Source organism: Marmota flaviventris, chromosome 8 (assembly GCF_047511675.1).
Source record: "Marmota flaviventris isolate mMarFla1 chromosome 8, mMarFla1.hap1, whole genome shotgun sequence".
Classification (NCBI taxonomy): domain Eukaryota; kingdom Metazoa; phylum Chordata; class Mammalia; order Rodentia; family Sciuridae; genus Marmota; species Marmota flaviventris.
This window is the reverse complement of record NC_092505.1, coordinates 41511779-41539208: the sequence shown is the minus strand read 5'-3', so window position 1 is coordinate 41539208 and position 27430 is coordinate 41511779. Positions and strand designations below refer to the sequence as shown.

The window sequence follows — 27430 nt, the reverse complement described above, 5'->3', positions numbered from 1 at the left end:
CTAGATACAGTGGTAAATGCCTGCAATCCCAGCAGCTTGGGAGGCTGAGAAAGGAGAACTGCAAGTTCAAGGCCAGCGTTAGCAACTTAGTGAGTCCCTAAGCAACTTACTGAGACTCTGTCTCAAAATAAAAATAAAAAAAGGGGCTGGGGGTGTAGATCAGTGGTTAATTGCCCTTGGGTTAAATTCCTAGTACTCAAAACAAAACAAAAAACAAACAAACAAACAAAAACAATACTGAGAGAGAACCTATTTTTGGCTTTAGAATTTCTTTTCTTCTAAATTTCCTTGGTAAAATACCCTGCCTTGTGGAGATATTACTTTACATGTAATTAAAATTTTTATGATTAATATATTTTTAAATGGATATGAGAAGTTGTCTATATTAAAGAATCATACAGGGGCTGGGGATGTGGCTCAAGTGGTGGCGCGCTCGCCTGGCATGCATGCGGCCCGGGTTCGATCCTCAGCACCACATACAAACACAGATGTTGTGTTCGCCGAAAACTAAAAAATAAATATTAAAAAAAAAAAAAAGAATCATACAATACATTTTTTGTAGTTGTAGATGTTCACAGTATATTTATTTTGTTTACTTAATTTTTTTATGTGGTGCTAGGAATCGAACTCAGTGCCCCACATGTGCTAGGCAAGTGCTGTACCACTGAGTCACAACTTCAGCCTTCAACACTTGATAGTTGCCAAGGATCTGATGAGATATATGTAAATGTATGTTCTTAATGACGGTGTACTATGTGATGACAGAGATTAATAGATGCAGTGGTCTTTATAGAATAAACAAAGAAACACTATAGATACATAATAGACAAAGAAACACTGCCCAGAGGCTTCACACCACATGGGAAGTGGAGCTTGGAGAGTCCTAAAAGAGCTAGGGAGCTGATGGGGACAATATGATTAGATGAAAAATATTTGAAAATTATAAAGACCAATGGCATCATATTACATTTATTTATATATATAGGTGGGCTCTATAACTCAGAAAGTGAGAGAAGACAAAATGGACTCTAAGTATAATTCCTGCTGTTTCTCCAAGAATATTCACAGGTCTTTCTAAAAATATATCTTACTGTATTTTTAGTGTTCTCTTTTTGAATAAGCTGAGAAGATACACGTTTTTTTTTCCCCTGAAGGAAACAGGCAGAAATGATGTATCCTACAAAGATTTAAGACAAAAAGCCAGCTAGAATTTAGAGCTGGAGATGAGAATTGAATATAAAAATAGTTTCACAATGAGTTATAAAATCTAAATAACAACCAATGATCAATAAATGTCTATATTAACAATTTTTAGGTTATCTTTTTTTAACCTGAAAAGTATAATCAGATGGAAATACATAATTTTCTCCTAGTTGACAGAGCAATAGGAAATGTGTGTGCATGAATCCCAAGGGAACAGTGACCTTCTGAAGGCTGCACACCTTAACTGAAGGTCAGTTATAACAGGCACATCCATATCCATGGGATGACAGAAAAGTTTCAAGGATTAATTCAAGTTAGATATTTAGCTAGTTAGAAATTTGGCTGCATTATGCTTGAGACCCTTTTAAATATTAGCCTAATTTACTGGTAAAATATTAGTAGAACCCAATCAACATTTAGTCTCCCACCTCTTTAACTCACCTGTAATATTCTTTGCAAGATTGATGGAAGCGCAATAAATGCTGCCATGCTGTTTAGAACTTGCATGGTCAAAGACTTCAGAGCTGTTGTAACAAAATGTCAATATTAAAGTTAGTTTAGAATAAGTGTTTTCACCTTGAGATTCAGAGGAAAATAGTGGGCTCATATTAGCTTCTTAAAAACTTAGTCAACCAAGTCCAATTTGATATTTTTAGATAAATTGTTGATACACTGAAAAGATAAACTATATAACTAGCACAACAAAAAGAACAAACCTGAAAGATAAGATCGATTCTTAATATGGTTTCATTAAGGAAAAATAACAAGAAATTGAGAAAACATATCATAATGACAATTTCTGTAGATAAAAATTAGGTGATGACAGAGGCGGCTCTGTCACTGTGGTTCTGATGAACTTACCTTCAGAGTGTAGAGGAGGGGCAGTTGAACTGGACAGCTTCTGAGGGGCCATCATTGCCTCTAATAATGGAAACCAGAGTGCCTATAAGGTCAAAGGAAACCAAAGAAAAAACAAAGTCTCTGTTATTTTTGGAATAATGAGTATCAGTATAGTGTTCTGCAGGTTGAAATATACTCTCTGTGTACATTTGTTGGTAAAAGTTAGAAAAAGAAGAGGGAACATTTGATGAGGAAGAGAAAAAACATTAAAAGCAGTGATCAAAGCTAAAAAGATCTTTAGCATGAAGCCTTGGGAAACATAAGGAAGACTTGGAATTGCAATTCTGTTATCTCTAGAGAGGGTAGGATCAAGAAAGCAAGAAAGAGCTTCTGTTAGGTTCTTACCTTCTTTTCTATAAATCTATCACTGAGAAAGCCTGAATAACTTCATGTACCACCAAAAGGACTAAATATCCCCATAGCTACTCTCTTCCACGTTTTCTTCAGCAATGTCAAGCAATAAATGAATAAAGGTTATACAAAGTTTTCTTGTATCAAGAATTATTTGTATTTACTAAGTCTCACAGACCAGGAAATAGCAGTTAATATTATCTCAGTCAGCATTACCAACTTTATCAAGAGATAAACAAATAGATCTACCATTCATTCACTGCTATTCTGTTAAGTACTATATTAAATGCCTTATGTATATTTTGTCATTTTAATCTCATAATAACCTTATGCAGTAGGTTTTATCTTCACTTGAGATAAGAAATTGAAGTTAATAGAAATTAAGTAATTTTCCTAATATTGTACTATAGTAAATCAGCCCTCTGATTCCAAATTCTGTTTTTCCTAAGCTTCAGGAAAATATTTACTATAAAAATCAAGCTAATACATTTTCACAGTTCAAACATGTTTTTTGTTGGATAATAATTTACAAATGTCCTAATCCAGTATCTTAGGAGCAACCAACTGATGCAAACATCCAGGAGACATAAGGAAAAGTCAGTATTGACAGACAAGACAGGTTATTTACAAACGAGGATACACTGTACACCCCCACTGCGGAACTGACTGGCAATGAAGATATGGGAGTGTTTAAGGAAAGGGGAACCTACTAAGGATCCTGCAGACTTTCCCACTGTGTGAAGATCTCCACTAGGAAGGCTTTATCTGCCCCAATAGAGGTTAAGGCCAGGATTTTATACTGTTCATTTTTTACTACATTCATGATAGTTTAATCATACTTACTTTTACTGGCAATTCCCTGTTTTATGTAAATTTTCATTCATTTTAACAGTACTCATGATCTTTTAACCCTGTATTTTATTCTTAATTTCATTAAACTTATCTTTTAAGTTGCCTATTTTAACTCGTTTTTGAGAATATATCATTTATTTCTGTGTATTTTGTGGTCTTCTACAGATTAGGTATATTGTTAGTTTCGGAGCAAGCTGAACACTTGACCCTCACCCATCAGGTTCCTTATGGCTTGTTTGCCTCAAGTCTGAACACTCAATTCCACTCAAGGATGAACACTCGGCCCCCAAGACCCCCAACTGTCTGGTACAACAGAAACCCACATCTAGCTCCTGCCTAGTCTGCCTGAGGGCAGAAGATGACACCCTTAGCAACTACTATATGATCCAATCATTGTATGCCAACAAGACAGCTTGCAGACCCAGAGACCCCATTAGATTTTGGCTATAAAACTCTCCCCCTCCCCTCTTTCTCCCTTTCTTCTCTATTTCCCGACTCTCTCTCTCTCTTGCTTTGCTCTCTCCTTCCCTCTCTCTCTTTCCTAGATCTCTTTCTCTTGTTCTCTTCCTTCCCTGTTAATCAGACTCTACTGCAATAAACATATCTTGGTCACCCCGAGTGTCAAGGTCACTTTCCTTTCATATATGACATACCTAATTTTTACCTTTTGGTTCATATATTTATTATGTTCAGAAATTTGATTTTTGGGCAACCCCTATCAGGTTTGCTCCTGTAAGAGCTCTTTTTCTGCTCTTCACAATTGAATAAATCCTATTCCTTTCACTCTTTAAAAAAGAAAAAGAAATTTGATTTCAATTTCAAATTTGATTTTCTTACTTAAATCAGATAATTTAGAAGAATTATCTTTTTAAAGGTCTTATTCCTGTTTTCTAAATATCAGATAGGAAAGCATGATGTAGAACTAAAGAAAATCCATGGGATGTGTTCGTGCCCTAAATAGGAGTTGTTGTTCTTCCATTAAATCTCCACATCAACACTACTATATGCTGAAAAACCTTTAAATATTTTTATCTCTCTTACTCTTTAATATTGATTCTTAAAATGTTAACTTGGAGGGCTGGGGCTGTAGCTCAGTGGCAGAGCATTTGTGAGACACTAGCACGTATGAGGCACTGGATTCGATCCTTAGCACCACCACATAAAAAAGAAACAAATAAAGGCATGCTGTTCATCTACAACTACCAAAAAAAAAAAAAAAAAAAAAAAAAGTTAACTTGGATAACTCTAAAACCCCACAAGTTAAAATAACTCTCCATTATAGAAAATTCCATTTCCTGAGAGAACAATAAAACTAAACCTGAATTACTTTCTCACAGAATGTAACAGTTTTCTTTTCAGAGAATTACATGCATAATGAAAGCATAGGCTTTGTTGTACATGTCCCTAGACACTGGGGTAGCAACACAGACAGCTAAGCAAAGGTAGGTGAGGTGCTTAGAGACACTACTGTGGAAAAGAACTGAGACCCCAACTTCCTGGGGTCTAATCTTCCTATGAAACTTTTGGTGGGGAATCATTATCAAGCTTTGGACATCTCAAATTTTCTAGTTACTATTGGTCTGTTGCAACAGCTCTTGTTCTCACTTTTTCTAATATAAAAAATAATAATAATAATAATAAATAAATAGAGACAAAGCAAACAGTCATTAAAATCCCCCAAACTTAACATTTAGTAATATGTAAAAGCCTAAGATTTTCATAAAATGGTATTTACATGAAAATGAAACTCAAATTTTTGTATTGTTATTAAATCTGTTCAGAAATAAAGCAGAAATCAGTTGTTAGTGGGAGTGGGCATACAGAATGGTGTGTGTGTAACAGGGAAGAGGGACAGACTTCTCCTACAGGTAGACTTCTCTTAAATGCAGCCAGTAAATGGTCTAGTAACAATCTTAGAGAAGTGAACATTTCAAAAAATAGAAAGAGGTCTAATAGCTAACACCTTTATTAAAAGGAACAAATTTCAACTCAGACATATTTTTTTAACAACAATAACAAACAATTTTCCTTTTGCAACATCAAAGTGGCAAAAATTCATCTTTGATTAAGAGCTACAGAGTTCAACTATAGAAAAAACAATCCCTAGTAAGGCTTCGATATTCAACTCTGTTGTTAATATCTGTGAGTCTAGACTATTTCATTTAAGTATACCTAAACTATTATATTTTAAAGAGATAGCAAAAATTGTCTTTTTTCCTTAAATTTCCCATGTGGTATTATCAAAAGATAGTGAAAGGTATCAAAAATATATTTGAGAGGAGATAGACAAAACATTTTTTAAAAAGCTTAGCATTAAAGTGGACATAAGCCAATCCCAAAGAACCAAAGGCTGAATGTTTTCTCTGATATGTGGATGCTACTTCACAATAAGGGGGTAGGGTGGGGAAGAATAGAAGAACTCTGGATTAGAGGGGAATGAAGGGAGGGGAGGGGATAGGTGGGTAGGAAGGACAGTAGAATGAATCAGACATAATTACCCTATATGCATAAATGATTACACGATAGGTGTAACTCTACATCATGAACAACCAGAAAAAGAGAAGTTATATTCCATTTATGTGTCAAAATGAATTTTGTCATGTATAACTAATTAGAAAATATTTTTAAAAATAAATAAAACCACACGCAAAAAAGCTTAGCATTAAATGCATATAAACAAAACTGTAAGGTGTCTATACTTTCATGTTTCTCTATCAAAATATAAACGTGTCCAAATACAGCCAGTCAACCAAACGATAAATAAGAATAAAAACTCAGGAATGGAAAAATCTTGGTAAAAGGACTGGTATTAAGTCCATAATCCATTTAAATAAAGACAAAACAACTATGAGAATTATGTATATAGAAAAGAATGTATTACAAAATTTAATAAGGTATAATAACTAAACTAATTAAAATTAGGAGGACAGAGAGGATATTAGGAAGCAGGGTTGGTTCATGTGCATTTCCTTATTGGTTTGACATTGTAAACATAATAAAAACCAAAGTGTAATAATATTACTTTATTAGTTATTCAGATTTTTTAATGTTAGACTTATTAAGAGATAATATGGTAAAGAAACATTTATCTGAAAATTAAAAATTCCTCAGTTTTATATAAGCTTCCTAGAGAAGACTGACTATAATATTTTTTAAAAGCAAACATTATTTGATTCATTTTTTCTAAAATTACATCAACCTTGGCAGACAAAAAAATATCTACAGTAATGTTCACCAAATGATAATGATGGTTATTTCTGAGTGATTGTTGAAATATATTGATAATTTTTTAAAAAAACATTCTTCTCTTAACTTTCTATTTTGCATGCTATTAAAATATAAGTATGCATCATTTCATAAATTTTTTTATAAATAAAAATTCTATAGGCAAATGTATTTGTTATGCACAATTTATATGCTGAAGAATTTTCATAACTTATGACCTTGAAAAAATCTTTGACAGGGTTTAGGAGAGGACCTAAGTTAGAGGAAGAGAGCAGGTGGTGATCCCCAATCTCTCCATAGCTCAGGAAGGAGGCAGTGAAGGAACAGCTGTCCAGAGAGGGAGGTGACAGAATAAATACTATAAAACCCAAACTGAAATAGAAAATAAGGACAGAGATCCTTAACCTCAACTTGGACCAGAGAGGAGGGGGGGAGAGGGGCTATAGAGAAAGAGTAAGAGGAAAAACAAATAAGCTCAACCACCGGAAAGAAAAGCAGACCAAATAAAAATGCAACAGGGGCAGAGTGGGGTCACTGAAAAAGATCAAGCCGTTTAATACAAATCATGGGGAAAAAGCTGTGCTGGAAAAAGCTGTGCTGTGGCAGCCATTTTGTGGAACTCACAGCTCATCAGCTACACTGAAAGAAATTAAATCAACAGGGCATCTTCCCACCTCCAGATAGCAACAAATTAAACCAGAAGTATCCCAGCTGTGACATGTCTCAATAATTTGTCTAGAAGGAACTTGTAGAGGGATTGCTGTTAGCTGAACATTGCTAAAACCCTATCCCCTTCCCCCCAACAAGGGCAGCAGGGTGTAGTAGACCCACCCCCAGGAAGTAGAAGCCTGGGGATCTCAGACAGAGATGGAGCAGACTCACTGGGGAGTGGGAAGTGAGTGCTGAAAACCAGGTGGGAAAACAGTCTTTATCCTGGGCAGTGGAAAGAAATGGTGCCTGGATTCATTGGGTGGGAGTTTGGCCACCGGCAGGACAGCTGCCTCTGTCCAAGGCAGTAGAGGGAAGTGGTGCCTATGGTTCATAACCATGGGCAGTGAAAACTAGAACCCAAGTGAACCACTGAGTTGCTTTACCCAGTAGTAGGGACAGTGCCCTGGTGATCTGTGTCGTCAGTGGGGATGTTCCTGTGCCATAGAGTACCCACAGAAACCCCACAAACAGAAGTTCCATACTTGTAGACAGCCAACAGAATGGAAATAACCAACAGACAAAGTACCACACCCTGAGAAAATTCAGCCTCAAGCCTCTGGATCTAGGCTGACAATCCAGAACCAGAACGGGCTGGTGGGTGATCCATAGAAAGTAGAGGGTGGCTCTTGTGCCCTAGAACCTTTGGGGGAAACCACAGCCAAAGGTGATGGACATCTTCTAAAGGTCCCAAATCCTGATGAAATCCAAACCAAGACTCAATAAAAATTTTCACTTGGCATGGTTTACTATAAATAGCTCGAATATCAACTTTGATCATACATATTCTTATTCATAATTTTGATTTATAGTTATTACTGTATTACCCAACATTGTGACCTCAACTCATTTGACTGTATTTCTTCCAATGTTTTAGAACATTAATTGGAATAATTCTTTGTTCTCCTAGCTCAGGTTTATACTTATTCCCTCTTTCCCCTCTTACATTCCAGCTACTACTTTAATCTCCTGACATTGATCTTTTTCTTCTTTTTATTATGGTGTTATTATTCTTTTAAAACTTTTGTTTTTTATTTTTTTCTCTCTTCTTTTTTAAATTTATTTTTTAAATACATGACAATAGTGGAATGCATTACACTCATTATTACCCATATACAGCACAATTTTTCGTAACTCCATATATAAAGTATGTTCACGCCAAATTATGCCATTATACATGTACTCTTTTTTTGCATTACAATTCTTAATACCCATATATACCACAATTTTTCATATCTCTGTTTGTATATAAGATATGTTGACACCAAATTCAAATCTTCATACATATATTTTGTATAATGATGAACATCACATTCTTGTATTCAATTTTTCTCTCCTCCCCCTTTTAGCCCTTATGTAATATTACAGCAATTTACTATATTTAATAACTAATTTTTCAACCTATTCCCAAACTTTAATACAAGTTTATACCTGCCTTAAAGGAACTGTGGAGAACAGTATTAACAAGTTTTTCACTTTTTTATAAGGTTGAATAGTTTGCAATTTTGCTCTGAAGTAATCACAATAAAGAGTTAAGTGTTTTCTCTCAAAGTGGTGCTGATACTAGGAATAGCAGAGGACATACATGGAGTGAAAGTATAAATATCTGGATATTTGCCAGCCCAGGGCTCTTAAGATAAAGAAGCTCACAAAATAGTCCTTTGCATTAAAGAAGTGATAATCAACCCAACAGATGGGTAGACATATAAGCAGTATAACAAGCAAGGAAAGAAACCATTCTAAACAGCCTTCAACATTTCACCAACTAACTACATTGATACCACAGTGGAGGAAATGTTGGAAAAAAAATTTAGGAAGTTCATGTTAAAATGTTCAACAAGCTAAAAGGAGATGTAAGAAATAAAATTAGAAAATACAGGAAGTAAATGATCATTTTGATAAAGAAATATTATGAAAAAGAACCAAAACAAAATCCTGAAAATAAAAGACTCAATAAATTAAATTAAAAACTTCAATGGAAAGCATCATAAATAGATTAATCCACTTTGAAGAAAGGTTTATCAGACCTTGAAGACAAAGTATATAATCTTGAAAATAAAGTCCACAATAAAGAAAAGATGTTAAAAGACCATGATCAGAATATTCAGGAAATTTGGGATAACATCAAGACACCAATTTTAAGAATCATGAGAGTAGACAAAGGCTCTAAAATACACACTTAAGGAATGCACAATTTTTTCAATAATATAATATTAGAAATATTTTCCAAATATTAGGAAGTAGATGGAAATCCAAGAATGAGATATATATAGAACTCCAAATAGGCAGATCAAAAAAGATACATTATGCCAGGTGTGGTGGTGCACACCTGTAATCCCAGTGGCTCAGACTGAGTGAGGCAAGAGGATTGTGAGTTCAAAGCCAGCCTCAGCAAAAGCGAAGTGCTAAAAGCAACTCAGTGATATCTTGTCTCTAACTAAAATACAAAATAGGGCTGGGGATGTGGCTCAGTAGTTGAGTGCCCTGAGTTCAATCTCTGGTAAGGCCCCACCCTAAAACAAATCAAAACATATTCAATGAAATATTTCATAGGAGAAGGAGGAGGAGGAGGAGGGGAGAGAGAAAGAAAAAGAAAAATGAAAATCAGCACAGGGAAGAAATACACTAGAAGAACAGTCAATTAAAGGAGAATCGAGTCTGAAGCACTAGAATTAAATCAAAATGGCAGGAAATAAACATCATTTCTGTATAACAACCTGAATGTAAATGAACTACACTCTTTCATCAAAAGACACAGATTGGCAAATTGGATTAAAAAAACAAAACCAAAGCCATATATTGTTTAAAAGAGACTCACCAAATAAAGACAACCACAGACTGAAGGTGAAAGGAGGGAAAAGATATTCCATACAAATGGATACCGAAAAGCAAGCAAGGTTAGCTACTCTCACATAAAACAAAACAGACTTCAAGCCAAAATTAAACAGAAGAAACAATGAAGGTCACTTCATAGTTGGTTAAGGGATGCATCCAAATTAGAAATCAATGACAATAAAAAACAGAAACTACTCTAACACCTGGAGATGAAATAATACTTTTTTTTTTGTACCTGATATTGAACCCAGGGTGCTTAACCACCGAGCAACATACCCAACCATTTTTTATATTTTATTAGAGACAGGGACTCACTGAGTTGCTTAGGGTCTCCCTAAATTTCTGAGGCTGGGTTTGAACTTGTAATCCTCCTGCCTCAGCTCCCTGAGTCACTGGGATTATAGGTATGTGCCACTGTGCCTGGTGAAATAATACACTTTTGAATGAAGAATGGGTTACAGAAAAAAAATCAGGGGAGGAAATTTAGAAAAATTCTTAGAAACAAAAGAGAATGGAGATACAACATATTAAAATTTCTAGAACAGTATGAAGGCATTTCTAAGAGGAAAGTTTATAGCACTGAGTTCCTACATTTAAAAAAAATATAAATAATCTAACATTATATCTCAAGACCTTAGGGAAAAAAAGACCAAACTAATATCAAAATGAGCAGAAGACAGAAAAAATTTTAAGTCAGAGACAAAATTAATGAAACTGAGAATAAAAAAATAGAAAGGATCAATGGAACAAAAGTTGGTTCTTTGAAAGGATAAACAAGATTGATAAATCTTTAGCCAAACTAACCAAAATACAGAAGACTCAAATTAACAGAAGTAGAGATGAAAAAGGAAATATCATCAGAGACACTACTGAAATACAGAGAATCATTAGAAACTATTTTGAAAATTTATACTCCAATAAGCTGGAAAATCTTTAAGATAATGACAAATTCCTAGAGATATATGACTTACACAAATTGAATCATGAAGATATAAAAAACAGATCAATATCAAGTAATAAAATTGAAGCAGATATTAAAAGCCTTCCAACAAAGGAAAGCCCTGAACCAGATAGAGTCTCAGCCCAGTTTTACCAGACCTCTAAAAAAGAACTAATGCCAATCCTTCTCAAATTATTCCATGAAATAGAAAAGGAGGTAACATTGACAAATTCATTCTATGAAGCCAGTATTACCATGATACCAAAATCAAATAAACAAACAACAAGGAAAGAAAATTTCAGATCAACATCCTTGATGAAGAACACAGATGAAAATATTCTTAATAGAATATTGGCAAACCACATTCAAAAACACATTAAGAAGATAGTGCACCATGATCAAGTGGGTTTCATCCCAGTGATACAAATTTGGTTCAACATATGGGAATCAATAAATGTAAATCACCACATAAATAAGAGTTGGGGACAAGAATTACAATAATCTCAACAGATGCAGAAAAAGCATTGGACGAAGCCCAGCACCCATTCATATTTAAAACACTAGAGAAACTAGGGATATAAAGAACTTGGCTCAACACTGCAAACACTATTTAAGACAAACCCAAGGCCAATATCATACTGAACAGAAAAAAAAAAAAAAAATGAAAGCATTTTCTCTAAAATCAGGAGCAAGACAAGGATGTCTACTCTCACCACTCCTATTCAACACAGTTCTTGAAACTCTAGTCAGAGCAATGAGGCCAGAGAAGGAAAATAAAGGGATACAAACTGGAAAAGAAGAAGTCAAATTATTTCTATTTGCTGATGACATGATCCTATATTTATAAGACCCTGAAAACTCCAAAAGACTTCTAGAGCTGATAAACAAATTTACCAAAGTAGAAGGATACAAGATCAATATACCTAAATCAATTGCTTTTCTATACTCCAATAATGAATATTATTTAAGAAATTTAGGAAAACTATCCACAATAACCTCAAATTTTAAAAAATTAGAAATAAATTTAACTGAGATGAAAGACCTCTACAATGAAAACTACAAAATACTTAAAGAAAGAAACTGAAGACGACCTTGAAAGATGTAAAGACCTTCCATGTTCTTGGATAGGCAAAATTAATAAATGGCCATACTACCATACTACCAAGTGTAATACAGATTCAATGCAATCCCTATCAAGATAACAATGATGTCATTCTTCACAGATCAAGAAAAAACAGTTCTAAAATTCATTTGGAAAAATAAGAGATCCAGAATATCCAAAGCAATCTTAAGTAAGAAGAGCAATGCTAGAAGCATCACAATACCAGAGCTCAAATTATACTCAAGAGCTATAGTAACAAAAACAGCATAGTACTGGCACCAAAACAAATATGAAGATCAAATAAATAGAAGAAAAGACACAGAGAGAAACACACACACAGATACAGTCAACTGATACTTGAAAAAGGTGCCAAAAACATACATTATAGAAAAGATAGCCTAAAAAAAAAAAAAGATAGCCTTTTAAACAAATAGTGCTCTGAAAACTAGATACCCATATGTAGAATGAAACTTGATACCTAACTCTCACTCTGAAAAAAAGTCAACTCAAAATAGATCAAAGACCTAGGAAGTAAAGCAGAAATTCTGCAACTGCTAGAATAAAATGTAGGCTCAACATTCCAACACATTGGCAACAAATAAAACAAAAAGTCAATAAGTAGGATGCCATTAAATTAAAAGTTTCTGCATAGTAAAGGAAACAAGAGCATGAAGAGAGAGACCAGAATGAGAGAAGATCTTTGCCACCTGCCCCTTGGGGAATTAACATACAAAATATATACAAGAACTCAAAAACCTGGACACCAAGAACAAAAAGAAATAACACAATTAACAAATGGGCAAAAGAATTAAACAGATACTTATCAAAAAAAGAAATGCAAATGGCCAAGTATATGAAAAAATGTACAACACCTCTTGAATTTGCATATTAGGGATATGCAAATCAAAACTACATTAAGATTCCATCTCATTCCTGTCAGAATGGCAATTATCAAGAATACAAATAATAATAAATATTGGCTAGGATGTGGGAGAAAAGATACTCTCATACATTGTTGGTGGGACTGCAAATTAGTACAACCACCTGGAAAGCAGTATAAGAGATTCTTCAAAAAACTAGGAATGGAACCACCATATAATCCAGCTATCCTACTGCTTGGTAGATATTCAAAAGATCTAAAATCAACATACTATAAGAATGCAGCTACATCAATAATTATAGCAGTACAATTCATAAAGCCAAGCTTTGCAACCAGTCTACGTGCCTGTTAACAGATGAATGGATAAAGAAAATGTGATACACACACACACACACAAAATGGAGTTTTACTCAGACATAAAGAAGTACAAAATTATGGCACATGCTGGTAAATGGATGGAACTAGAGAATATTATGTTAACTGAAATAAGCCAGACCCAGAAAGTCAAGAGTTGAATGTTTTCTCTCATATGTGGAAGCTAGACCAAAATAAGGGGGGAAATAAAAGAAGGAAGAAAGGAAAAAGAAAGAAAAAGGGAGGTATAGAATTCCATGAAAGTAGAAGAGAGATCAGTGGAGTAGAGGAAAGGGACTGGGGGCGGAGAGGGTGGGGGAGAAGGGATGGGAAAAGGGAAGAGTGGAATGAATCTGACAAAACTTTCTCATGTACATATATGAATATACCATAGTGAATCTCATAGGTACATGAAATACATATACCTTTTGTATATCCATAGTGTACTAATTTTAAAAAACTATAAATTATTTTAAAAAGTAAAATCAAAATAATAAAATCCTTGATAAAAACTTAAAGGAGAAATTTATCCATCTCATGAGAACAATAATCATACCAATATTTTTTTGAGGCGGGGCGGTTTACCAGGGATTGAACTCAGGGGCACTCAACCACTGAGCCACATCCCCAGCCCTATTTTGTATTTTATTTAGAGACAGGGTCTCACTGAGTTACTTTGGTGCCTCGCTTTTGCTGAAACTGGCTTTGAACTTGCAATCCTCCTATCTCAACCTTCCCAGCTGCTGGGCCAATATTTGTTTTCATTGTAAAACGTCCAACTAAATATTTATGAAAAATTAACTGTTCCCATTTTAGAAACTCAGATTGTGGAAAGAGCTCAGGTGGTGTGATGTCAGACCTAAGCACTGCAGGGAAAGGTACAGAGGAGTAATACAACTCTACTTTTTTTTTTTTTTTTGAAAAACATTTATTTTTTTGAAGTAGTTGACACAATACCTTTATTTTATTTATTTATTTTTATGAGGTGCTGAGGATCGAACCCAGGGCCTCGCACGTGCAAGACGAGCACTCTACTGCTGAGCCACAATCCCAGCCCTGTAACTCTACTTCTTAGAGCAACTGCAGAATTTAGGTGTCAATCACACCTTGCCTCATAGTTTCTGCTTCACTGCTGTAATTACTACTTGCTTTAGGTGCTCATCTACACCTCCTTCAGTTTTGTTTTTTTTCTTTTGTGCAATCTGGGGTCTGTTACAGCAGGGGTTCCAACTGTGGCTCTATACAGGAATTGTGTAGGGAGCTCTAAAACATACTGATGACTAGTTTCCAGCCCCAGAGAGTTTCATTTAATCTGGGGTGCAGCCTGAACAAAAAGATTTTTCAAAGCTTCCTAGGTGACTATAATGTGCAGCCAAGACTAAGAACTACTATATCATATCCTCCTTTGACCTTTTTTCATATCCCTGAGGGCTTTGCTCCAGTTCTTCATGCTCACTTTCAGCCACAGGGAATAGAAAAGATGATAAATGATCATATATCCATAGTACCACTACAAGGAATACACAAAATCTCAGTCCAAAGACACCAGGGACATCTCATAGTCACAAACCTTACATTTTGCTTAACAGCCAAATCTAAGAACCATAAAGCCTTTTGTGGGGAAGAAAGAGGCCAAACACTCTTCATAATAACTTCAGGAGTCTTATACTCCTGGGAACACTAAAAGTGATTAATGCCAGCTGAATTAATTCAGGTGGTTGACAGGGCAGTGGAAATAGAATTAATTCCTGTTTCAGAACAGAACAGGCTTTAAAATTCCTAAGTAATCATTCTCCTACCTCTCGTTGCTGCTGGTTCAAATTATGTGAATTTCTCTGGCAAAGAGCAATTGTGTCTACCATGGTATCTTCAACATCCTTCAGTGAGGCAAGTTCTCTGGTATCTAGATTCAGAAAGAGTATAAACAACACTTTAGGACGTGTTTCTGATAATCTCAGAGTTTCTGTGAAAAAAAATGAAATTCTCTTTCTTTTGCATAGCCTTAATTTTCCATTCTAAGGAATTCTATCATCCATAAGACCTAACACTGATTAAAAGATCATTCTGGGCAATAGGAGTGTTCTATATAAATGTTTGACATTCAAAGTACACATAAAGCACATTGTACTTAGCATCTTGACATGCTTTAGTTATGGGAATCATCTATTTGTGGATTAGTTAGTAGAAAGATTATCCTTCACACTTTCTTCTCTACCATCTTTTCCTGTCTTAAATGTAGGTAGTTCCCTAAGAGTCTGTCTTACATTCTTTTTTCTCATTTTTCAATGATTTCAGCCACTCCCGTGGTTTCAATTCTCAAGTTTTTGTTAATAAGTTTAAAGTATACACTTCAGCCTTTACTCCATTCATAAATTTTCAAATGACCCTAGGAAAAAATCTCCATGTCCTCCAAGCACTTTGAACTTTATATGTGCAAAGCCCATCTTATCTTCCTCATTTCAAATCTGCTCCTCCCCCAACATTTTCAAAGTTAATGGAACCAGCATGATTAAGTTAACCAGTTTATAAATCTTCATCATCTTTGATGCTTCCCTCTCCTTAATTCCACACATTCAAATAAAGTGTTTATTTTTATTGATTTTACTTCAGCACTTGCCCACGCCCACCACTGTTACCCTGGCAGCATGCATATCTGCTACTGCAACAGTCTCTTCACTGAACTTTTGACTTCCAAATATGGCCTCTTTCATTCCCTTTTATATTGTTACCAGGGTTTTCTTAAACACAAGTCCAAACATATTATTTCCTTCCATACAGATTAAAGATTCCTAATGCTTAGAAACAGAATATTAGTAAGATTCTGACCCTAGGTACTGTGTAAAGATTCCAGCTTATCTTCTCACTCTCTGTGCCCTGGTGTCACCAGATTATTTCTTAACCTCTGAGGTTAGAAGCCAGGCACTTCCATACTTGTGTCTTAATCTTGCCCTGCTTCGTCTATTAAACCTCTAGTCCTCCTCTGACTTATTTTAAAGGTAATACACGTCTAACACACAACTCTTGACTTGACTCATGGGTCACAAACAGTTCCCTGGTTTTCAACACTCCTTTGCTACCTTTGTGCATTCCATTTGACTTGTGTTAGAGTGTTAATTTGTATGTGTCTCCTTCTTGAGACCAATTATTCAAGGAAGGGACGGCTATGTTTTAGGCATCTGTCTGTAACCTATAGGAACTAAGCACAATGTCTTGAAAGTAGCAAATGCTTCAAATTTTTAAGCATGTTGTCAAAATTGAATCTGAAAGCAGATGGCTATTACTGGACTGGTTACAAGACTATTACTGGAAAATTTATCCTTATAGGAGTTTTAAAAACTGGCTTCTCTAGATATACCACCTACAAATCATGGCAATTTGGAAGAAATATACTTCTTCCTTTTCTCTCAATCTTTCATGTATTGTCTGAAAAAATATTTTCAGAACATTAAATTTAAATAGAAAAATGTCATAAAATGCAATAAACCTAACAATGAAATAGACTGAACACACACTGGCAATTCAAAAGTAATAATTAAATATCTAGTTGGATTATCATTATGGAAAAGTCAATCAAGTGCTTACTGAGGTTCCAAAAAGATTTAGTATAATTCAAGATGATCAAGATATAACAGAGACTACCATGCAATATTTAACCATCAAAAAATATAGATAATTTATCTACAGAGTTATGGTAAAGGGATATTAGAGGAAGGGTCAAGGGGTGCAAAAATATGTTGTGAAATAGGTAGAACAATCTAAGTCACTTATCAAGAGATTACTTGATCTTCAGGTGGGTTATTTAAAAAATATCAAGGAAAGGAATGCAAACAACCTGACTGAAAAGTTAAACAGACATCTCTGCAAAACAGATATACAAATGGCCAAAAAGGTACATGAAAAGATGCTCAACATCACTAATCATTAAGAAATGCAAACTAAAAGATACCACCTCCCCCTCCCCCATTAAGATAACTTACTATCAAAAACAAAACAAAAGTGTTGGTGAGATTACAGAAAATCTGTAACCCTTGTGCACTTTTGGTGGGAATATTAAATAGTGCAGTGGGTATGGAATGTGGCATGGCAGTTCTTCAAAAATTAAAAATAGAATTAGTACTTGATCTACCGATCCCACTTCTAGTTATATAGACACACACAAAAATGAAAGCAGGAACTTGAAAAGATATTTGAACAACCACGTTCATAGCAGCATTATTCACAATGGCCACATGAAAAAACAAAATGTGGTATATAAATACAATAGGATGGTACTCAGCTTAAAAAGGAAGAAAATTCTGACATGTTTGACAAAATTTACAAAATGTAAAAACATTATGCTAAATAAAATGAGCCAGTAACAAAAGAATACTGTATAGTTTCTTAGAGTAATCAAGTTCAGAAAAAAATATTGTTGGAAAAAGTAAGTAGAATGGCAGAAAACAGAATGGTGGTTGCCAGCAGTTGGGAGAGGGGAGAACGGGGAGTTACTGCTTAGTGGGGAGATTTTCAGCTTGGGGAGATGAAAAAGTTGGAGACAGATCATGGGGATGGTTTTATAACAAAGTGAATGTGTTTAATGCCACCAAATTGCACACTTAAAAACAGCAAATTTTGCGTTATACATACTTTACCATAACTTGAAAAAAAAAATGTTGAAATGTCAAAGAACATGATGAAATTTTTAACTATTTATGTTCAAACGCACTCAAGATTCCAAACTGTCAAGTTTTACTGCTTTGGGCTAAAATTGTACAAATTCAGTACAGAAACACTGGCTATTACTTACTGCTTGCAAGCTTTGATTTGCAGTTGTTTGGCACATGAACTTAATTTTTATGATATTATGTACCTCATTAATATAAAACCAAATTATAAGTACATAACTATAACTAAAAAGATAATCAACAGCAGTTGAACAGTGTCTATTTCTTGTATATTTAAATCTACTGACAATGAGTACCACCAAGGCACTTATAATATTTCCAATTATGATTACTTGAAAACTAGCTAAATTTTGGATCCATGTTAAAGTAGATAAATAGTAATTATGCAGATAGACCAATATAATTATTACTTAACAAAGGCAATTCACTTTTAAATAATATTTTTTAAAATATGGAGGCTGTGGAGAAAAATAAATTATGAATCACATTCAAGAACTTACTTTTTTCACCTTGATGTGTTGTTATCTCTTGCAGTTTGCTTTGTAGTCTCTAAGAGGTAAAAAGAATACAGGCAGTAATAAGAACATTTTACATTTCATTCTACCACAAATCTGAATTAACATATTTTATAGGAAAGAAATAGCAAAGCTATAAAGAATGGTCCTTTACTGTCATTCAGAAGTGAATACTTGTGCATATAGTTAGCAATATGGCAAGGGACCTAAAAGATCAAGTTATCACTTATTCTGTCCTTGTCTGCTTTTCTTATAACACATCATTGCCACTGACATTCTTTGGGCATAGTAATGAGGATTAGGATTTATCCATGCTTAGGATTAGGGTATAAAAATTCATACTGGATTATGAGAAAAAGGGGTGGACTGGATGGATGGGAACACAAAGGAAATGACAAGTCTACTCCAGAGCATAAGGCACAGCCTTGGGTGTGATTTCTCCCAAATGTGCAGTCATAGTACCCACTGCTCTACTGAATTCTAGATCCTTAGACACCTTTAACTCATACTGCAAAGGCTTCTTAAAACCCTTTTGAGCCTGATCCCTAATATATCCCTTCTACTTCAAATTTGCTCCTTTTCTTGGGGTCCCTTCAAGATCCCAAATGACAGAATCTTAAATCACAGAATTTTAGCTTATAACTAGAATCATTATTCACTATTCCACCTCATTCATCTCATATCACAATCAGATGATCTATAAGTTCTCAAATCTAGGCCCTCTTCTTTCTATTACCCAGGTCAAGTGCTTGTTGACTCATACCTGTGCTACTGCAAGTATTCTCTGCTTTCAGTGTTTCCTCTCCCTTCTCTGCATCTCACCACCCCCACCTCCCACCTCTTCTCCCAGTCACCAAAGCAGTTTCTATAAAACAAAAAAGTAAGTTCCCTGCTTCACAATTCTTTAGTGTGTCCTATAAAGTCTGTTCAAACCTAGACCTAGACTTTGTTTATGCCTATATATTGTATAGTTGAAATCTAGGTAAGTTGTGATCATTCTCCTAGTGGCCCACATTTTTTTTGTTGTTGTTGTTCTTAAGGTTTTGCAAATGGTGGTAATGGTCCCCTGCCCAGTTCTCCTGCCTCTCCTTCCCCTATTCATGCCAAGAATACTTTTTAAGATTTTTTATTAGTACTGAGGAGTTAACCCAGGGACACTTAACCACTCAGCCACATCCCCAGCTCTTTTTAATATTTTATTTAGAGACGGTCTCACTTAATTGCTTAGGAACTTGCTAAATTGCTGAGGCTGGCTTTGAAATCACAATCCTTCTGCCTCAGCTTCCTGAGTCACTGGGATTATAGGTATGTGCCACTGCACCTGCCCTGCTAGGAACACTTTTTACTTATTTGTTTATACTAGCTTTATAGTGTCAACAAATAAATTACAAGGAAAAATAAAGGAGAGGTAATTTACAGATTAAAAGAAATCAAAAGACTATATTAAGCTTTTGAGGGGTGTTCTTCCTGGCATATTTTAGAATCAAATAAACTAGGAGCCAACATGGGTCATTTTTTTGATGTAAATAGGACCTCCTTATTATATTCCTAGCTGGATGAAAATATATTTTAAAAAATGAGAGAACTTTCTGGAGTGAAGATAATGTTCTCTATCTTGATAAAGACTTCAGTTAGACAAATGCATGCATTTGTCAAAAACTTATCAAATGGTACACTTAAAAGTTGCATTTTCATTGTATATAAATGTTATGTTTTCTTGCAAAGTACCACAAAGAAATACTGAACTGCACTCAATGATATGCATGATCAAAATATTCAGGGGTAAAATGTACTTTTGTCTGCAACATATCTTGAAACATAAGAAATTAAGATGGACTAATGAATGTATTGAGATAGAAAGAAATAAGACAAAACAAATGCAGCAAATGTTACCTCCAGCATTATTAGAAAGGCACCATGAATATCTCCTTTCTTTTCCAATAAATAAGCAGTGACTTCATGGAGTTGATACTTTTGAGTAATCTAGGAAAAAAGAAAAGATACATATTTTTATTCAAAAATCTTATTTGTGAAGTGGAAAGATCTATTAAAGATGGGGAAAAATCCACTATAATATATAAGACATGCAAACCTTGGTATATGCTGTTTTGCAAATATTTGCAAATATTTGATTTTTGTGTCTTACAACGGTCCATTGGCTGTTTTAATTGGACCAAGTATATTCATTTTTTCACATTTATTTAAAAAAATTATTACACACATGCATAGTTACCGGAGAAAAACATATACATATAAATAATAATAATATAAACTAGAAATTCATCAAGTTTAATTCTAAACAAAATATTCAGAATGAAATGACTGTAAAAATACTATACACTAACTTATGGAATCCCCATAAAAATAAACTGAGAATATCTAATCAGCGAAAAAAGAAAGAAGTAGGGCTGGGGTTATGGCTCAGTAGAAGAGCACTTGCCTGGCACATGTGAGGCACTGGGTTTGATAAGTAAAATAAAAGTATTGTGCCCATCTAAACAACTAAAACAACAACAAAATAAGCTAAGAAGATAAAAGAAAATGCCAGAAAGCAAAAAATAAAGAGGTTTAACAAACTCAGACTTAGCTTCTTTAAAAAGAGTAATAGGAAAAAAAAATCTTCCTAGAAGAAAAAGGCAAGAATAACAAATTAACAGGTTAACAGATTAAAGAAGAAAAACATCTGAACATCTCAATAAATGTAAAAAAGCATTAGGTAAATATGCAGCACCCATTAATGACCAAAAAAAAAAAAAAAAAAAAAAAAGACAAAATACCTGTACCCAAACTGGAAACAGAACTTTCTTAATAAAGGTTATCTATCAAAATCCTATAATAGAAAATGCATTTTTTAAAGCTGCATTTGATGTAAAGTATTAGATATAATCCCTTTTAAATTAGGACAAGGTTAAAAGATATACTATCACTGCTTCTACTCAACAATATCATTGAGCTCCTAGATATTTGATAAGAGAAAGAAAAAAGTGTAAGACAGGAATGAGAATAACAAAACTGCCATTCCTCTTAAATAATATTATTGTTATAAAATATCTAGAAACTATTTAAACTAAAAAAATTCAGCCTGACTACTACGTGTAATATAAGGCACAAAATTAGTCACATTGTAATACTATAGTAGCAAACAATAAAAAATGTCATTTAAAAAAATTTCCTTGTACCATGTTAACCAAAGCTATAAAGCATCTAGGAATAATTTAACAAGACATGTATAAGAACCTTATGTAAAAGTTATGAAACCTCACCAAAAGGTAAAAGAGGCATTTTAAAAAGACAACTACATGGCTTAAATGTAAAAAATTAATACTATAGAGATGTTAATTCTCTAAATTAATCTATAAATTCAGTATATTTTTAAATCAAAATTCCAGAAGGATATTTTTTAAAAAGGAACTTGATAAGGTGATCGTTACTTTGATGTGGAATAGTAAGAGACCAAAATAGCCAAAGTATTTTAAAGAAAAAGAATAGGAGACAAAAATCCTTTTCCAAATAATAAGCCTTATTATAAAGTTATATAAACTAAAATATGTTGGTATAGGTACAGGGAATGACAAAGGACCAAAGGAATAGAAGAAAACTCAGAGATTCATGCACATTTGACAGTTTGCTATATAGCAGTATGGCTTTGGAAATCAACGAGGAAAGGTTCATAAAATGCCACATGAACCATTAGCCATCATGTGGGGAGAAGAAGAGAGAAACCTCTCTCTTGATCAGCCTACAAAAATATATTTCAGATGGATTTAAAGCCTAAAATGTAAGAATCTAAATTATAAAACTTAAATAAGATAAATTCTTAGTGCCATTGAAATAGGAATGGAAATAAGATACATACACACAAATGTAAACCTTAAAGGAGATGGTTAAATTAAAATGGAAGTCACTAAAAACAAGTTAAAAGATGTGCTACAACAGATTAGAAGAAGATATCTCCAACACATAAAATTATCAAATCCGTGATCCAGAAATTAGAAAGAACCTCTAGAACTGAATAAGAGTAAAAAACTCAATAGAAAAATAAATAAATAAGATGACTTGAGAATCATAAATATATTGCAAGATATCCAATATCATAAATAATCAATAATCTCCATCACTCTGGCAAAAATTAAGAAGTCTATAAGTATTAGGAATGTTCACGGATGTGAGAAAATAGCAAATGTCAAACAGTGCTGATAAGAACAGAAACAGGAAATCAGCTGGGCAATATCAGTAGAATTAAGCCATCTATTATCTAAACAATCCCCTTTCCATGAATAGTACTTTGAAAAATCTCACATGGGTACAAGAAGACATGTAAAGGATGTGCACTGTGGCTCTGTTCATACTAGTAAAAAAAATGAAAAAAGTCCTAAATACCTATCAACAGAGAAATAAACTGGTATATTCACTTCAAAGATCATGACCATTAAGATAAATGAAGTACTGCATGTATATAAATGAGTTAATTTTTAAAAAGTGAAAAAAAATTGCAATAGGATTTGCACTATGGATGACACTGTTAGTATAAATTTTAAAAACATATAAAACTGTACCATGTATTTTATAGGCATATACATATATAGGGGAAAGATGAAAATCATGGACTGAAAGGATAAACACCACCTTTAGGCTGGTGATGACCTCAGAAGAGAAGAGGGAAAGGGACAAAAGGTGCTTCCTTTTTTAAAAAAAATGTTTTATTAGTGTTTTATAGTTTATACATAATAATGGGGCCGTTTTGATATATTTATAAATGCATATAACAGGGCTTGCTCCATTCTAACTAGGGTGAAATGAAATCCCCATGTAGTTTTCTTTTTTCCTCATTCCCTCCCCTCTTCCCTGTCCCTTCTTCCCTTCCACTGCTATACTGGTCTTCCCTCTATTTATTCAATGTTTTTCTTAATTGGTCCTTTATAGACATACACAAAAGTAGAATTCACTATGGTATATTCATATATGTACATAGCAAATTTTTTCAATTTCATTCTACAGTTCCTCCCTTTTACTATTGTTCTACCCTCCCCCTAAATCCCTTTCCTCTACTCTATTTTTGTGGGATCTGCTCCCCCTCATACACACACTTTTCCCATTACATTACGCTAGCTTTGCATCTCCCTGATTGCTAAGGATATTAATCATTTTTTCATATATTTGTTGGCCATTCGTATTTCTTCTTTTGAGAAATATCTATTTAAATCTTTTGCCTATTTATTGAGAGAGTTATTAGTTTTTTTGGTGTAAAGTTTTTTGAGTTCTTTCTATTCTGGTTATTAATTCCCTGTGGGAAGACTAGCTGACATAGATTTTTTTATAAGACTCCTAAAGCTTAAGAAATAAAACCAAGAATCAATAAGTGGGATGGCATTAAATTAAAAAGCTTCTGTACAGCAAAGGAAAAAAGAATGTAAAGAGAGAGCCTACAGAATGAGAGAAAATCTTTGCCAGCTACCCTTTGCTTTATTTTTAGAATAAACAAGACAACAAAGATATGAAGCCAGCCTGACAAAATGTTAAAAAAATATAAAATTGAGTTAGTGGATATATACATATTTGATATTTTGCACATTTCTAAATATTTGAAACATTTTATAAATATTTTTTAAAAGTATGTGGGCAGTTCAGGAGATAATGCAGAAAATACAAGTTTCTGTTGATAGCAAGAGAAAAGAGATGCTAGCTGGGCATGCTGGCACACTTCTGTAATCTCAGTGGCTGGGGAGGCTGAGGCAGGAGGAGCTCAAGTTCAAAGCCAGCCTAGCAACTTAGTGAGGCCCTAAGCAACTCAGCGAGACCCTGTCTCTAAATAAAATACCCAAAAGGGTAGGAATGTGGCTCAGTGGTTAAATGCCCCTGGGTTCAATTCCCAGTACCCTGCCCCACCAAAAAAAAAAAAAAAAAAAAAAAAGAAGGAAGGAACAGAGGGAGGGAGGGAGGAAGAAAGAGAGAGAGGCTATTTTGTAATAACTTTCAAATGGGGAACACCTCTAATGTTGTATTATTGCACTGATATGTGTGTGGGTACAAATGCACGTGCACGCGCATGCACGCACACACACACACACACACACACACACACACACACTCTCATTTGGAAACAGTAGAAAATATGGGAAGTCAATCAAGACAATGAAGAGTTAAAGTTAAAGTTAAAGCTACTGGATTGCTATTTAGCCTACTCAGTTTTATGGTTCAACATGACTGTCTCATCATCACTATCTGAATACAACAGCTTGGTCTTTTCCTTTCAATATTTAGTACTGAGTCCTTTTTATAGGCTTATTGTGTTAGCCAGAATTTCTATAAAGTCAGATTCAAAACAGGGATGAACACACGTTGTTTCTGATTTTAACAGAATGAATAGGAAAGCAGTTCATCACAATTATTGCATGCAAGGGGTTAGACTATCCAGGTTCAACCTCAGGCACTACCACTTACTAGCTCTCAGCTTCTATAATAACTTCATATTTGAGTTTCCCTTTGCTCGCCTAGAAAATAGAAAAGTTGACTCCTGTCTGTTGTATGCTGTTGGCGTGTACAAAACTTACCTGAATAGTTTCTTCTAGGCGGTAGCACTCAAGGACTTGCAGTGTCTCTATGACTTGGTTTGGGTTGAACTGACACAAAAGCTCAATAAACTGCTCTGTAATACAGGGAGAAATTTGTAGCAATTCTTGATTTACATGAATACCTTCCCTGAAAACAAAAGGCAAGAAGAGTACTAAATTTAGCATTATTTAATTGCACTTTATAATTAAAGGATACAGGCAAAAAGTGTTTTAAGTTGAAACCAAGACTTCCTTCTGGTCAGGTAAAAATGTGGATTCAAAGTCTCAATGTAACTAGCATTATCTGGATAAACTATACAGTACATTAGAGACATGCTAAATAGAAATATTTCTCAGTTTATACTGAATAATTAAGGAAAAGAAATTCAGTTTTAAGTCATACCAAAAGTTATACTTTGATCTAAAAGAAAGAGACTCCAGTCAGTCTAAACAATTTGACCCATGAGTAACTTAAGTCTCACCAACTGTTATTACTATCTTTCTCTCACACTACCGATCCCACCATGTTGTATTACTTCTTTATTTTCTCTAAGGCAACAAATTCTATGAGGGCAGGCATCTTGTAGCTTCTCACTTACGAATTTTCAAAGTCAACCAGCGCCTAGCATATAGTAAGGGCTAATGTTCTTGTTTACTGTTAAAAGTGAGGTATAATAGGTATACCATATTTATAGGCTAATTTGCCTTGTATTCCAACTATTCACAAAGCACACTATTCATAAGGCTTACCCCAAAGCTTTGGTAGTAGTAGTTTTACCATGCCAGGCACTCAACTCCTGGTGGCCAAAAAGAACTATTCAGGAAATTAGCTTCTGCTCATTGGATATCTAAGAATTTTCTTTCTAGCTTCAAAAGAAGTCAGTTCTGGGGATAGGGTTGTGGCTCAGCGGTAGAGTGCTCGCCATGCACATGCGAGGCCTGGGTTCGATCCTCAGTACCAAATAAAAATAAATAAATAAATAAAATAAGGGTACTATGTCCAACTACAACTACATATATATATATATATATATATATGTATATATGTATATATGTTATATATGTCAGTTCCTTCTTAGAGTTCTATCTTCTCTTCAGAATTCCTAAACCAAAGCTCCATATGTAAAGAAATGGAATAGGGTTAATAAGAAAAAAATGAATGCAAGGGAAACAAGACTTCTGAAAAAAAGACAGTTGTTGTCTAAAGCAGTAGTTTCCAGCTTTTCTCATATCATGACATATAGAAAATGTTGACATTGTACGGCTCATACAAGTGAAACAGGATTACTCATAGGGTACTCCCAGGGGACCCTCTGTCTTGGGAGCTGAGGTTTCAGTCTCTAAACACACTTGCAATCGTCACAATGTGGGAATCTCTGCATTCCAGAGAAAAGGATCTGGATTTGATAAGTGTTCTATAAATGATGGTAAGCAGCACTCTTCTTATTACTAATAAGAGGCTTGAGTTACAGAAAGAGGGATTATATTCAGACATAGGGAATCTTTCCTAACTTATTAGCTCAGTGATAGTCAGTCTTGATCAGAAGTCAGAGATGAACTTTCTGCTGCTTGAGGTTTTCAATTCTTGCTGAGGGGGTGGTGGACAGCAGACTATGCCCTGCTCTGAGTTATTCCATGTTGTTTAGAACAGTACCTTTCAGGCTGTGCCCTGCCCTACATTACTCCATTTTATAAAGCAGCAGTTTGCCCTGAGTTACTTCATTTTGACTACAAGTGCTAAGGCAGAACGACTTGGTAACTCATCTAGGCAAATACACAGAATAACCTCAGCTGCATAGCACAAGTACAACTGATAAATAAATTAACTGTGCTACTAAAAATTACCAAACGGACTCAGATGCATAATTGTATCAACTCCACATCAGGGAAACCAGGCCTATAAGTCCAATCACTGGACACACCATACCACCAAATGATGCTGAGATAGATAAGAATTTTGGGATACAGAGAAAGATACTGAGTCTCAAAAGAGAAGCACCCATGAACCACTGCAATGCAAAAACAATCAACTCCTTAGCAACCAAGCTCATATTTGGCTCGTGTCCTTGCCCACAAAAGAAACATGATGAGAGGGTAATGTGAAAGTGTAGGGGAAACTGGCACAAAATTGTGTAACTGCACCCTAAGTCCACCTCTAGTTCAGCTTCTAGCTACTGTCCCTCTATCAATATTAACATCCCAGACCAAGGGATTGCAGCTTGTCACAGTTGAAATGGACTGCTTTCTCCCTGAATGTATTCCTTGCTTTACCACAAAGACTTCTCAATTTCAAAATAGCTCATATTATCCCTTGAATGTGTCTCTGCTTTCAAATAAATCTGTGCCTCTA

General features: G+C 34.5%; 1 protein-coding gene across 1 annotated transcript in view; it reads right to left on the bottom strand.

Moving 5' to 3' along the window:
- The window catches only part of Vps8 (VPS8 subunit of CORVET complex), a 252940-nt gene that overhangs the window by 67412 nt on the left and 158098 nt on the right, over nt 1-27430 (bottom strand). The window contains exons 36-41 of the mRNA XM_027951524.2: nt 25081-25228; nt 20423-20512; nt 18515-18563; nt 15150-15253; nt 2065-2146; nt 1645-1727 (exon numbers count right to left, since the gene is read on the bottom strand). Of these exons, the coding sequence (XP_027807325.1) occupies nt 1645-1727; nt 2065-2146; nt 15150-15253; nt 18515-18563; nt 20423-20512; nt 25081-25228 (556 nt within the window). The remainder of the gene's footprint in view (nt 1-1644; nt 1728-2064; nt 2147-15149; nt 15254-18514; nt 18564-20422; nt 20513-25080; nt 25229-27430) is intronic.